The sequence below is a fragment of the Lynx rufus genome, unplaced genomic scaffold (assembly GCF_022079265.1).
Source record: "Lynx rufus isolate CCGP_SWC_20201006 ecotype Redwood Valley unplaced genomic scaffold, mLynRuf1.p SCAF_1, whole genome shotgun sequence".
NCBI lineage: Eukaryota > Metazoa > Chordata > Mammalia > Carnivora > Felidae > Lynx > Lynx rufus.
The window spans coordinates 73,845,226-73,859,365 of record NW_025814823.1 but is presented as its reverse complement, the minus strand read 5'-3'; the positions used below and the strand labels follow the sequence as shown (position 1 = coordinate 73,859,365).

The following is a 14,140-nucleotide window of genomic DNA, read 5'->3' as shown; positions in this document are numbered from 1 at the left end:
CTATTGGGGTAAAGAGGCCGAGAGGGCAAGGGGAAGACAACAGGGAGGGATGCCAGTGGAATTTCAGGAGATCTCACAGAACCCAGGAGACAAAGTACAGTGTTTGGGGCCAGCAAGGTGGCCAGGAATTGGGAGCCCAAGATCCCAGGAAGCACAGAGAAATAAACCCCACACTCAGCACTGACTCTCCACTCAAGGCCTTTGCTCAATAAGATGTTTAGGGCAAGAGGCTAACTTCCCAACCAAAGAGTGGCTAGAAGCAGATGTAGCAGGGACCTAGCAGCCTAGGTGATGGCTGATCCTGGGACCCTGAATGACCTCATGGTGGACAGCTGCCCAACCGGCTCAGACTGGTCATCCTGTTGACTGGGAGATGAATAATTGTCCAGCTTATCTAGGCTACTGCATATGAACATCTCTTTGCTACAGGAGCTCAGCCTTCACCCCAGCTATTGTAGGGCAAAACAAATGTAAATTATCTATTAAAGACAACAAAATTCAATTTTAACAAAAGTACTATCTACAAACACATATGCAGAAAACTCCCAATTATTAGGTAGCTTTGAGAAATGAGGATAATATGAAAAAGTTAATGTCCTCCCATCCCATCCCCAAAAAAGTGTTCTGCTTCAAATGCCTCCAGAGAAAAGAAGCATTAAAAACAGATCTGAGTATTACGTGGAAGCCATGGTTGACTCCAGAAGAAAGCTGCTAGAGAAGACTGGTAGAAGCAGACAAGATATTTCAAATTGGGAAAGAATGAGTAATAAGCAAGGAAAAGCAGCAGCTGCAGATCAACTATTTGAGAAGTTGGGCTAAAAGGTGAAAATAAACAAAAGCCTAAAAAAAAAAAGCAGCCAACAGTCAGTCAACGGTTGTTGAAAGGTATCTGTATTTAGCATTCATTGGTAATGATGTCGATTATTTGAAGGCAGAGGAAGAAAATCAGTCAAGATGGAAAGACCAAAGATGTCAGAAAAGACACAGACTTGGGAAGACAGTACCTCTGAAGGCCAAAGAACCCAAGCTCAGCCTGCTCTTCACCATAAGCAATCAGAACTTTGAGAGCCGCTGTTGGGAGAGGTCTCAGCAGGAGCAACACTAAAGTAACCGTGGCCAGGACGCTCTAGAGCAATGTCTCTATCAACAGTAATCGACCTCTGGAAGCCACCCCTGAAGTCACCCACCTACACCGGTTCAGCCGCAGTCCTGAGCCCCCACAGCCACTTACACACAAGTCGGCTTGTGACAACCAAATCATCTTAAGAGAGAAACATTACGGTACAGAGGCTCCCGTATACAGTTAATACTCACAGGGGAATCACGCACCCCACTCCAGCTTCCTCATTATTTTGCTAGAACCACAGCAAACATACTTTTCAAAGGATGTGGCAGCAAAGTGAGGTTCCCTCCTGCTATCCTCTTACATGGCCGCTGAGGAAAAAGGGGAAGGTGCAGAAAACAGGACTTCACGTAGTTGTGGGCAACTGCCACTGTTATGGAATAAGAAATAAGGAGATCCACGGGGCGCCTGGGTGGCGCAGTCGGTTGAGCGTCCGACTTCAGCCAGGTCACGATCTCGCAGTCCGTGAGTTCGAGCCCCGCGTCGGGCTCTGGGCTGATGGCTCAGAGCCTGGAGCCTGTTTCCGATGCTGTGTCTCCCTCTCTCTGCCCCTCCCCCGTTCATGCTCTGTCTCTCTCTGTCCCAAAAATAAATAAACGTTGAAAAAAAAAAAATTTTAAAAAAATAAAAAAAAAAAAAGAAATAAGGAGATCTTTCTTCTCATCTGGGTCGGAAAGTCAGGGGGAATGCATATAGACACTGACCACTGACCAACAGAAATCCCTTCCTTTCTGTCAATGCTGTCAGAAAGCATCAGACACCGTATGATAATAGAAACATGAACAAAGACTGTGAGTACAAGGAAATACTCAATGACGTGGAAAACACTAGAAAAACATATCAGAAAACAAGTAACTGTCAAGCTCTGCATCCATAGTTTTACAAACCACACAATAAAAAAATTGTGCAAATACTTTTAATTGTACTATTTCATCACAACAAATTCATTACGAGATGTTAAGTTGTACCCGATGACGGAGAACACACTGGTTTAAATTAGCTTTTCCTCTTTCTCCCTCTGGTACCTCTCAGTTTGCCCTTTTTCTTCCCAAACACAGATCTGGCAGTCACCAGCACTGGTGCTGTCCCCGCTCGGTCATCATCACTAGAGCTGCTGCTGGTCGAGTCTTCGTCGCGGACAGGAGCAGGGCGCCCTGCTCTTGGCAAAGCCGGAGGGCTGATGGGGGGCTCCTCGGCTGCTTTCCCCCTTTGCAGGTTCACCAAAGATACATACTCAGCATCCTCCCCAGAAGACGCCCCGGATGACGGCGAGAGGCAGGTGCCCCCCAGAAACCCACCACATTTATTTGCTTGCTTAGGATCTGAAACCCTCTTTCTTTTCAGGTTTGATGACTCTTTCCGTTTATTTGCCATGCATCTCTTCTGGGTTTTTCCTTGTGCCGTATCCGGGAACTCACAGTCTTTCTCCATGGCAACAGACACCGCTTCTATTTCACTGGCCTCTTCTTCTCTTTCTTTTCTCAGCATACATGTCACAGCTCTGTTAAGTCTCTGGCTCCTAATACCCTTAGCATCTCGTCTCTCCTGTTGAGCTAATCTAAAGAAAGAATCAATTCGGAGCTGTGTCTAAAAAAATGAAATGAAATAAAAAATCAGCCAAGGAGGTAAACTTTCTAAAGCAAATCAAAGAGTTCCACCTTGATCACCAGCTTCGGAGGGCTGTTTCAGAGAATATGAATTCATTCTCTCTCAAAAGCCAAATCTCTCCTACGTGATTTGCTGGAGATAGGTTTTATTTTTCTAGATCATACTTAAAGCAGTACTTGTACCACCTCTGTCACCCCCAAGTCCCCCGTACACAGCTCAAATAAGAACCCCCTTCCAAGGCACGTAATGAGACTGAAATATTTCTCAGTAGCCAAAAAGACCACCTCCTCCAGGAGCGACACAGTGTCACGGGTCTGTTTCCAAATTTCACTCTTCCTTTCTTTTGAACTCATCATCCTCATGCGATACACTGAGGAGACAACCTCACAGCATATTGGGAGTCGTAGGAAATAGGCATGTGTTTTGGTTAGCAAACCCTCTTCTAGGAGGACAGTTGCATTCGGGAAAAGTTATATGCCTAATGTTCATCACACCATTATTTAGGAAAACCTGAAAATGGAGGGCCTGCTAAGTAAACTCAACCAGTAAGTGAAATCTCTTCGATGAAATGCAATCTGGTCACTTGAAATTATGAAGCCTATGCAATACAGAAAATAGTCCTCTGTTATTAAGTATGGGGGGAGTCAGATCTATCAGACTGCACTTATGTGTGACAACAAATCTATGTGGGAATGGGGGTGGGGGGTGGGAATAAAAGAAAATAGACCTAAATGTTAACATCTGTGTCAGAGAAAGTAAATAATGGATAATTTTAATGCATTTTTTTCACTCTCTAATTTAGGGGAAATAAATTTATACTAACTTCTACAAGGTAAGGGAAAAAACATATTATAATAAAATATATCTGAAATTAAGGAGTAATCAGTCACTAAGCCAAGAAGCTTTCCGAGTCTGTTGGCATACAACGTCTGTATTAGAGAGAGCCCTCAAATAAGCAACAGGAGACTCTTTCTGGAAAAGCATGTCAGTTTTATGTTTTTTTTTTTTTTTTCAAAACTAACCAAGCTTGATGACAACAGATTTAAATATAAGTATCTTACAGGATATGGTCCCATACGTACAGGTAAACCATTCAGTAGAAATATTTTGGAGGTTGTTCTGGGGTAGGAACAGTTTTCTGTACGGGTAGGAACATACTCACAGATGAGCAAGACACAATTATCTACCAACTCGGGAGAACTGAGGGACATACAAAGGCCTCGTTTCTCCTCAAAAATCTCTCCTGCCAACATGCCATAATGATGATAATTCACATATAGAATTAAGGAGCATTAGTACTTGAGGAGAATTTAATGATCAGGATTGCTTTGGACTGGACACTTCCCCGACTTTTTAAAAATGAAAATAGCTCTGAAAAAGTAAAATATTCAACCATAAACACCTCAGTGTGTGATCCATTATTAGACTGTTTTTTTTCAAAGTCAAAATGAATAATGCAAAGACACCAAAGTCCAGCCCTAAGAGTGAAATTCAAAAATTAAGACAAAGTGCAGTTTTCTTTTTCTGTTTTCCTCTGTTCTCTTATCTAAAGCATAATAATTTTTAAATGGATGTCATATGCCCTAAGATAAAAGAGTAACTCATCTTTAACAGCTGCCACTCACAGTCTTCCTAAGTTCACTCCTCACCCTGAATTTAGGAAAAGAGCTGCCATGATTACCTGCTGGGCGTTCAGTTGCTTTAATACTGGAAACAGAGACTCATCTGTCTTTGTCCTGTTCCAGCCAAAATAACGCTGACAAAATATGCAGGCAGTTAAGGCTTCTACGTGTTTTTAAATATATTTAAACAAGTGATAAATAAAAAGGTCCAAAGAACTCACCCTAATTCCATTCCCCAGATCTTAGAGATTTTCATATTTATAAGGAATAAGTGGTAGAGAAAAGAATGACAATGACTTCAGTGTCCTCTAAGATAAGACATATCCAATTCTCATTTTAGGACATCAAAGACTCGTTACTATGGAAAACAGTTAACCTAGATTAAAAACAAGTTTCAGATATCATACATACATCTCTGAGAGAAAAATACTGTAGTTAGACTAATACTGTTAAACGTTTAAACACCTATCCAAATCATTATTTAAATATGCAGAAAGGAACATATAAATAATAATAAAAAACAAAACTACTAATCTTTTCTTTCAGAATGAATTAATACTTAGTTTGTGGTAGTATCTATGAATGCTTATCACTACTTATTTCAGGAAAGACCTTGTTTAACGCTAAAGAGATTATTCATGATAGCTAAAACACAGAAGCAACGCAAGTAGCCACCTATAGATGGACAGATAAGCAAAATGTGGGGCACCCACACAACAGAGTGTTATTCAGCCTTAAAAGGAAGGAAACTCTGACACGTGCTACAACATGGATGAACTTTGAAGACATTACGCTAAGTGACATAAGTCAGACACAAAAAAGACCAATACTGTAGGATTCCTTAGTCAAGGAGGTCCTTAGTCAAAATCACAGAGACAGCTGACTGTGGTCACCGAGAGCTGAGTGGAGGCAGAAGGGGAGTTACTGTGTAATGGGGACAGGGTTTCGGTTCTTTCCGGATGAAAACAATATGGGGGTAGATGGTGGGGATTGGTGCACAACAATGTGAATGTATTTAATGGCACTAATGGGTACACTTAAAATGTTAAGATGATAAATTCTGTTCAGTGTATTTTACCACAAAAAAAAAAAAAAAAAGGAAAAGGAAAAATCCTAAGGAGAGAGAAAAAGGAGCATCTTAGATAGACAGAATGTTAAGAAAAAGTGGATCCCAGTGCATGTTCCCTCAGTTGCAAACGGAAACACATACTTGGCTCAGCGTTCCTTTACGTTTTAAGAAGTAAAAGGATATTCTCTAATTTTGTCGAGATCTGGCTTCCCCCACAGAAATGACCCCCTGGAGTCATCCACCACAGGTTTGAGGTAAGCGTCTGCCACAGCTGGGTTGGGAAAGCCAGGTGTGAGTTGCAGCTTGCGTAATTTTTTTTTCACTTTGGTGTCATAAGGGTCAGGTCTTATCTTCTTACTTTTTTGAGCTTCATGCCACCACTCTCTAGAAGGCAAAGGAGACAGACCACGACATTATAGTGGAAACGCTGCAGATACAGGCCTATACTTAGATAGAAGACGCAACGTCAAGTCCCGACTCCAGAACAAATTCTATGACCCACAGAGAACAACTTCATCATTTTTAATGTTCTTCACCACAACATGTAACGATGGCAAACACTGACTGAAAGCCTATCATGCCTGGCACCGTGTTAGCTCTTCTACACGCCGTATATCACACGACCACAGTCCGACCACTGTCCTCACATCACAGATGAAGAGCTGAATGCCAGCAGAAGTCACTACCTGCTCAAGATTTCACAGCTGGGACTGGGAGGGTCAGAACCTGAGGATCTCCCTCCAGAGCCCACAGCTTCTCTGGGTCTCTTTCTTGCAGTAAAATGAAGTAAACTGTATCATTTACCTCAAACCAACTATAGTAACAGACCCAAAAATATTTAAGAATATGTAAAAATGCCAAGAACATGTTAAATTTTTAAAAATGCAGAACATGAGTCTATATAAAGTCTAACATCAATTTTGGGGAAAATGCATATATGTGAGAAAGAGAAAACATAAGCAAGCCAATTTAAAATAAGAAAAACAGCAACAACTATTATTTTACTGCGGGCTAGGCAATGTTCTAAGCAAGGACAGAGCTGTTCATTTTCTTCTTCATATTTTATTCCTTCCTCAGTTTTTCCATTGTGACCGTAAGTTACCATGGCAGGTTCAAGAGAGCCACACGTTCCGTGACTCTCCTGCCATCCAGAAGTGGCTTGGCATCCCTTCCCTCGAGCCGGGTGGGCTCTGTGACCAAGGAAGTGATGCTGGGCCAGGTCTTCAGGGGCTGCAGTTTCCACATCCCGGCCCTGAGAATATCTGCCTTGGAAGCAGCCGACATGCTGTGAGGAAGCGCCCGCTAGTGAGGAGGTCCAGACGGACAGGGTCCACCATTCTGGCTGGGCTCCCCGCTGACAGTCAGCACCACTGGCCAGATCTGTGGCTCCAACTCCAGTGGATCCTCTAGCCCAGCGGAGCGGCCCCCCGACACACATGGAACCCAACAAGACACGTCCACACAGCCTCACCAAACTGCAGATTCATGGGCAAAATCAATGGCTGCTGCTGTCTGAAGCCGCTGAGGTTTAACGTATTTTATAATACAGCAAGAGATAACCAGAAAAATTTATACAATTAGGAAACACGAATGGCATAAAGTTAAAATAAAAACATAAAGATAACCCTCACCAATCTATACACTCAATGGAATTTAAAAAAACAAAACCTCTATCTCATGCTTAACATGCTTACTAGTATCAGAAACTAACTCAGGTTTGCTCTCAGCCAGCCCCACCTCACCGATGCAGGAGCGCCATCTAGTGTTACAAAAGACTAACTGCAGTCTTCGCCGCAGGGCCAAAAGGAAAAAGGAAAAAAGAATACTGTTTCCAAGAATGCACTAAGGGAATACCTGCAATTCTTCCCCACTCTTTTGAATTTTCACCTTTGAGATAAGTAATTCGGATTGTCCGCTAGGAGGAGCAGCACAACATGCTGAGCACTCCCCACAAGAAACAATCACCCTTCCTGAAAGCAAGAGGGCCAGGCACTCACATAAAGATGCAAGACAGTCGGCCAATCAGCCCTGCTGGCGGAAGCAACTGTGGTAAGACTGAAGGGTCTGGGCCCGGGCCAGGTCAGCGGGGTGGACTGCTGTTCTCTGGCCCTGCTCTTTCGGGGCTCTTTGGGCCCAGTGTTTTCAGACCTCATTTTCCCCCAAGCATCCAAAATGTTCTGTGAAATATCCCCCAGTTTAAATGTTGGTAGCCAATTCAAAATTAGAGCCCCTCTTTCGTGGTTGGCCAAACCATGCATAGCTGGGCTGAACTCGCAGGCGAGCCCAGAGCAGCTCCACCTTACAGGGGTGGAGGGTGACTGGCCAGGGCCCGCTTGGGGGAAACGGAACGCAGAAATGAAAGCAAGGCAACGTCCTCAATTTTACTGCTCTTCAGCTTCTCTTCCTGCTCTTTAACTCCACATTGGCCTTAACGCTGCCCCGCCAGGCACAGCGAAGGCTGCTCCTCTCTGCCATCGACCAGCTAGACAAGCAAACCAGAAATGGCTAAAGTGGACTCTGAAAATGTACACCATTCAACTGACAACAAACAAGCAAAATTTACTGAGAGAGAAAAAATGGCATAAATAGGCATTCACTGTATCACAAATTCAAATTTTCACCAACAAAAAAAAATTGGGATATCAAATTGAAAACCTAAATACCATTTTTACTTATCCTAAAATAATTAGGTAAGAACCCAAATCTATGTCTATAAAGACACTCAAATCATGTTTGTTTAGACTTAAAAAAAATAAAAATAACAACCAGCTTCGGATTAAATTAATTAATCACAATACATCAAGACTACCACAGAGTCATTAAAAACTGATACTTGGGGCACCCATGTGGCTCAATCAGTTAAACGTCCAAGTCTTGATTTCCACTCAGGTAATGATCTCATGGTAGTGAAATTGAGACCCGCATCAGGTTCTGCACTGGGCATGGAGCCTGCTTAAGATTCTCTCTCTCCCTCTGCCCCTCTCCCCTGCTCGTGCTCTCTCTCTCTCCCAAAAAATGTTTATTAAAAAAACTAAAAACTAAAAATTTAAAAAAGACCCTGATAATAACCTATACATTGTAAAAAGTAGATGAAATCATCCCATTCTTATAAAAAGAAATAATACACACTTATATGAGTACACATGTATGTATGTTTGTATATATACAATGAATAGAGTATACTGTGCATAGGAAAGTCTAAAATTATATAAATCAAAATATTAACTGTAACCATTGCTTTAATTCATGTCATAATTTTTCTATTATTTGTATAATAAAGTTATTTGCAGTTTTTCAAGTTACTGATATACCATGACCTACAAGCTACCTAGTAAGTGACTTCCAGTATATTATTTCCTCAATAATATGCAAATTATGAAGACAGAGATAAAGAGAGCATAAAATACATACATTGATATGTATGCTACAGCTGGAGTACAGCGAATATTAAAACCATTTCTGTATTTAAGTTTTAATTTTAATCACTGATCCTTTAGAGACGAACATCTGAGCATTTTTCAGACACAGGAGGCACATCTGGAAAGAACTCTAAAGAATCATTAAGTCAACTACTACCAAACAGTATCTCATGACAAGGTGGTGGTTACAAAATACCATCACAACCTCACAAATAAACTACAAGCCACTGAACTGTGAAATTTATGGTATATGACTTATATTCCAATTTTTTTTAAATGCGATCAATGACTAACCTGAAAGAAAGAAGGACTTTCACAGACATCGTCCTAACTACCATCTCAGTACCCGAAGGACAACACAACCTGGGCTCTGGCTGGAAGGCAGCCCCACCAGGGGACGCACCTGAGTACACTCAGCAAGAAGGACAGCAGGGCCCAATACAAAGTTCTCAGCATCCTATTTCCATGCCTTCTCTGCCTGACTGTTCAGAACACCTGACACACACAAGTACAGGTACATGTTTGTTTCTCTTCTTCCCCAAGAGCATGGGGCTCCGTGAGAGCGCAGTGGAGACTCCTACCCGTGAGAGCTCCGAGAGGGCTCCGTGAGAGCGCAGTTATCACTCCTACCCCAGTCTCGCAGGCTGTCTGACACACAGTCCCTACTAAATAAATATCTGAATGAATGAAACAGAAATTTCTACTTGCCTATGAAATCCCATAGGCCTGGCTATGTACCCCTGAACTAGGATAAGTCTGGTGTCTCTAAAAACATTGTCTCTGATTTCATTGAACTATAGAAAAGGGAAAACAAGTTTAGTAACCCAATCTATTCCTCCTTCTGTTTTCCCAACGAACAGTGATTTGTAACAGTTCATGATGTAAATAATAGTTCTGTTTGTTACACTGGGTATTTACATAAACATCTGAATTAAAGAAATTAACAAAGAACTTACGAGAATTTTAGGAGAGGTTCCAGGCCATGTCCAGGGAATTCATTGAGAATTTCCATGGCTGTAACACAACCTACAGTTGGTATTCCTTCTGTATAATCACTTCCAAGCAAATAGGCCAAATTTATTAATTTATTCCGGTCTAATCCTATAAAAGTAAAAATCATTTTATATTTTTAACATTTTTACTAGAACACACCAAGCAAGCCTCTGCCTCAGGGCCTTTGTACACTGAACTGCCTCTAGGGCCTTTGTCAGACACCCTCATCCCTAAGGTATGTACAACACTCACTACCTCTTTTTTTTTAGGTCCTAGCCCAAAAGCTACCTATCAGTAGTCTTTCCTTAGCACAACTCTGTATACGACAGCACACACACTTCCTGTGCCTGTAAGTCACCCTCTCCTCTTCTACAGCTTTATTTTTCTATATGGTACTTATGTCGAATTATGGTTTACACTTATCATCTGTTTCTCCTACCAGACTTTCATTCTCCGCTGTTTCCCCACTGCCAAGGACAATACCCGGCATAGAGGAATTGATATATATTTGTTAAATAAATGGGAAAAGGAAGAATCACTGCCAGAAAAGCCAACAGAGGGCCACGAAGCTCACGACTCCAGCAGGAGTGACTCCCCCCTGCCTCCCCATCTCTACCACCTTTGGTTTACTCTGGAGACCTCAGGTAACCAAAGTCTAAGCAGGTCAGGTAATTAAAAATGCAGAACATGCCTAAACATGACTAGGGTTTTAATTCTTAATTCTAATTTAAAAATCCTATTCCTCTATATAAGCAAAAGATCACTTACATGAAAACTTGTATAGACCAACCATTTCCATTAATAAATCAAATTAGTTCCTTGGACAGGAAAAAATTCATAATACAAATTCAAAGTAATCATACTCTGAAGTCTTACCAAGTTGGTTGTGAAAGTCCACATATTGGTAATATTCTACAAACTTGTTTTTATTAAAAAAGTTTTTATAGACATGCCGTGCTCCAAACAGCCAAATATCACTATCATCAGTGATTGTTCCAGAAGTTTGATCAGTCAAATCCAGGATGGCGCACTGAGCCTCTGCTTCCATGGGAGCCTCAATGTAGGGAATGCCAAACAGGCGAAGAAGTTCCTGAGGAGTTACAGACACGCAATCACCCCTGTGGAATGCAGGACCTGGCCGTGACCAGAAATGGGAGCAGTGCGTAAACATTTCACTTATTGCATTCCCTTGGGGAATCTGATTAAGTACAAGCAGCGCTATGTACCGTTAAAGGAGGCTTGAGCTGGTGCACCTACCTGGCTTTCCAGGAACATCTGCCCTGTCACGGTAGCAGCAATCCGTTCTTGCTGCTGTTTTTGTGCTTTCAGTGAATTCTGTTGTTCTAACAGGTTGCTCTCCAGAGTTTCCAGTTCCTCCTATAAAATAATTTCATCTGTAGATAATTATATCAATAGTCCAATTAAACTCATGTCTTACAAAAAGCTTGCATTTAGTCTGAGTAAATTACCAAATAAGCTCTCTTCCTTATGAAGTTTTCCACTTGGATTTCTGAGTAAGTCTGTAATTTCTTTAGAGTTCCCTCACTAAATCACACGGAAGTGGAGGCCATCCCAGACAGCAACCTACACAAAACAGGAGCCATCAGCAAGAACAAGGTGTATGCAAATAGAAACTGCGCATAAAGAAACTGTGGTATAGGGGGGCCTGGCTGGCTCAGCCAATAGAGCATGGGATTCTTGATCTTAGGGTTGTGAGTTCAAGCCCCAAGTTGAGTGTAGAGATTACTTAAAAGCAAAATCTTTTTAAATTTTTTTTTTCAACGTTTTTATTTATTTTTGGGACAGAGAGAGACAGAGCATGAACGGGGGAGGGGCAGAGAGAGAGGGAGACACAGAATCGGAAACAGGCTCCAGGCTCTGAGCCATCAGCCCAGAGCCCGACGCGGGGCTCGAACTCACGGACCGCGAGATCGTGACCTGGCTGAAGTCGGACGCTTAACCGACTGCGCCACCCAGGCGCCCCGCAAAATCTTTTTAAAAAAGAAAGAAAGCAAACTGTGTTATACATGCATACAATGAAAATACTATTCAGCCATAAAAAAACAATGAAATCTTGCCTTTTGTGACAACATGGATGGACCTTGAGGGCATTATGCTAGTAAAATAGAGAAAGACAATTACCATATGATCTTTCTTACAGGTGGAATCTAAAAAAATTTTTTTAATTAAAAAGATTTTAATAGGTTGTAGATACAGAGAATAAATTGGTGGTTGCTGGGGAGGCTGGGGAGGGGGAGAAATGGGTAAACTGTTGAGTTTTGGGTTTTTGAGTTTAAACAAATTGAATTTAAAAAAACCCTTGGGTAAGATACCACTTCCCATCCACTAGGATGACTAGAATCAAAAGGACAGATATAACTGTGGAACCCTTGTGCACTGCTGGTGGGAATGGTGTAGCCACTTTAGAAAACAGTCTGATGGGTCCTCAAAAGATTAAACACAGTTACCCTGTGACCCAGCAATTCTATCCCCTAGGTGTGGACCAAAGAGAAATGAAGACATACATCCTCACAAAAACCTGTACATGGAAGTTTATAACAACATTTTTCATAATAGCCAAAAAGTATAAACAACCCAAATGTTCACCAAATGATGAACGAATAAAATGTGGCATGTATCCATACAGTGGAATACTATTTGGCAATAAAAATAAATAAAGTCCTGGGGCATCTGGATGGCTCAGCCTGTTAAACGTCCAACTCTTGATTTCAGCTCAGGTCCTGATCTCTCGGTTTGTGAGTTAGAGCCCTGCATCCAGCTCTGCACTGACAATGCAGAGCCTGCTTGGGATTCATTCTCTCTCTCTCTCCCTCTCTCTCTCTCTCTCTCTCTCTCTCTCTCTCTGTCTCTGCCGCTCCCAGCTCACTCGTGCACGTGCACGCTCCCTCTCTCTCCCAAAATAAATAAATAAACTTAAAATTTTTTTTAATTAAAAAAAAAAAGTACTAACACATGCTACAACATGGATGGACCTTGAAAACATTCTGCTAAATGAATGGAGCCAGAAACAAAAGGCACAAGTTGTATGCTCCCATTTATCTGGAATTTCCAGAAAAGACAAATCCACAGAGACAGAAAGTCAATGAGTGGACCACTGATGAGTGGTTCCCAGGAGCTGAGGGAAGACATGGGGTATGACTGCTAATCAGTACAAGGCTTCTTTTTGGGGTGATGCACAGGTTCTAAAACTGTGATGATTACATAACTGTGAATACACTAAAAGCTATAAACTGTAAAAACTAAAATCAATTTCTATAGCATCAAAAATATGAAATACTTGGAGATGAATCTGACAAAGGATACGTAAGAGTTATACAAGGAAAACTGTAAAACACTGCTGAGAAAACTGCAAAAGATCTAAGTGAATCAAGATATATCCTGTATTCACTGATCAGAAGATACAGTGTTGCTAAGATGCTAATTCTCCCTAAATCGATCTGTCTATTCAACGCAATCTCATCAAAACTGAGAAGCTAATTCTAAAATTTATATGGAAATGCATAGGATTTATTACAGTGAAGCAACTTTGAAAAAACAAAGTCAGAAGACTCAACTTCACATTGCCTCAAAATTTGTGATGTTTTAGTTGGTTTTGGTATATCATACAAGGCACCAAAGCTCTTTTATTTTTCTAGCACCATTGAAAAGACTATCCTTTCTCCATCCAACTGCCTTTGTAGCATTGTTGAAAATCTGTTGTCCATACACACACAGATCTATTTCTGTACTTTCTATTAAGTTCTGTTGATCTATGTGTCTACCTTTATGCCAAGAGTAAACTGTCTTGATTATTGTTACTTGGTTCTGTTGCTGGACTCAATTTTGTTCTACTGATCTATGTATCTACCCTTAGCCAATATAATACTGTCCTGATTACTGTAGCTTTATAGTAAATCCTGATATCAAGTAATATAAGTCCTCCAATTTTTTCTTTTTCAAAATTGTTTTGAGTACTCTAGTTTCGTTGCTTTTGCACATAAATTTTAGAATCAGCTTGTTAATATCCAACAAAAATTTCTGTTGGGTTTTACTGGAATTCCATTAATCTATGGATCAGTTTGGGGAGAACTGGAATCTAAATGATATTGAGTCTTCCCATCCAAAACAAATGTATTTAGGTCTTCCCTGATTTCTATCATTAGTGTTTGCAGTTTTGAACGTTATCTTTCATATATGTTATAAGCTGCACACACAGTATTTTATGCTTTTAGGTGCTACTGTATGTGGTTCTTGCTGTGGACTGAATTGTGTTCCCCCAAATTTCACATGTTAAAGCCCTAACCCC

The 14,140-nt window shown here is 41.1% G+C and overlaps 1 protein-coding gene across 2 annotated transcripts in view; it reads right to left on the bottom strand.

Annotated features, from left to right (window-relative positions):
* Positions 1–2,025: 2,025 nt before the first annotated feature.
* The window catches only part of LOC124513577 (DNA excision repair protein ERCC-5-like), a 78,398-nt gene continuing 66,283 nt past the window's right edge, over positions 2,026–14,140 (bottom strand). For both annotated transcript variants that reach the window (XM_047081713.1, XM_047081711.1), the window contains 6 exons: positions 11,092–11,211; positions 10,711–10,924; positions 9,798–9,942; positions 5,606–5,806; positions 4,413–4,497; positions 2,026–2,710 (listed from right to left, as the gene is read on the bottom strand). In XM_047081713.1, coding sequence (XP_046937669.1) covers positions 2,120–2,710; positions 4,413–4,497; positions 5,606–5,806; positions 9,798–9,942; positions 10,711–10,924; positions 11,092–11,211 — 1,356 coding nt within the window. In that variant the 3' untranslated portion in view covers positions 2,026–2,119. The remainder of the gene's footprint in view (positions 2,711–4,412; positions 4,498–5,605; positions 5,807–9,797; positions 9,943–10,710; positions 10,925–11,091; positions 11,212–14,140) is intronic.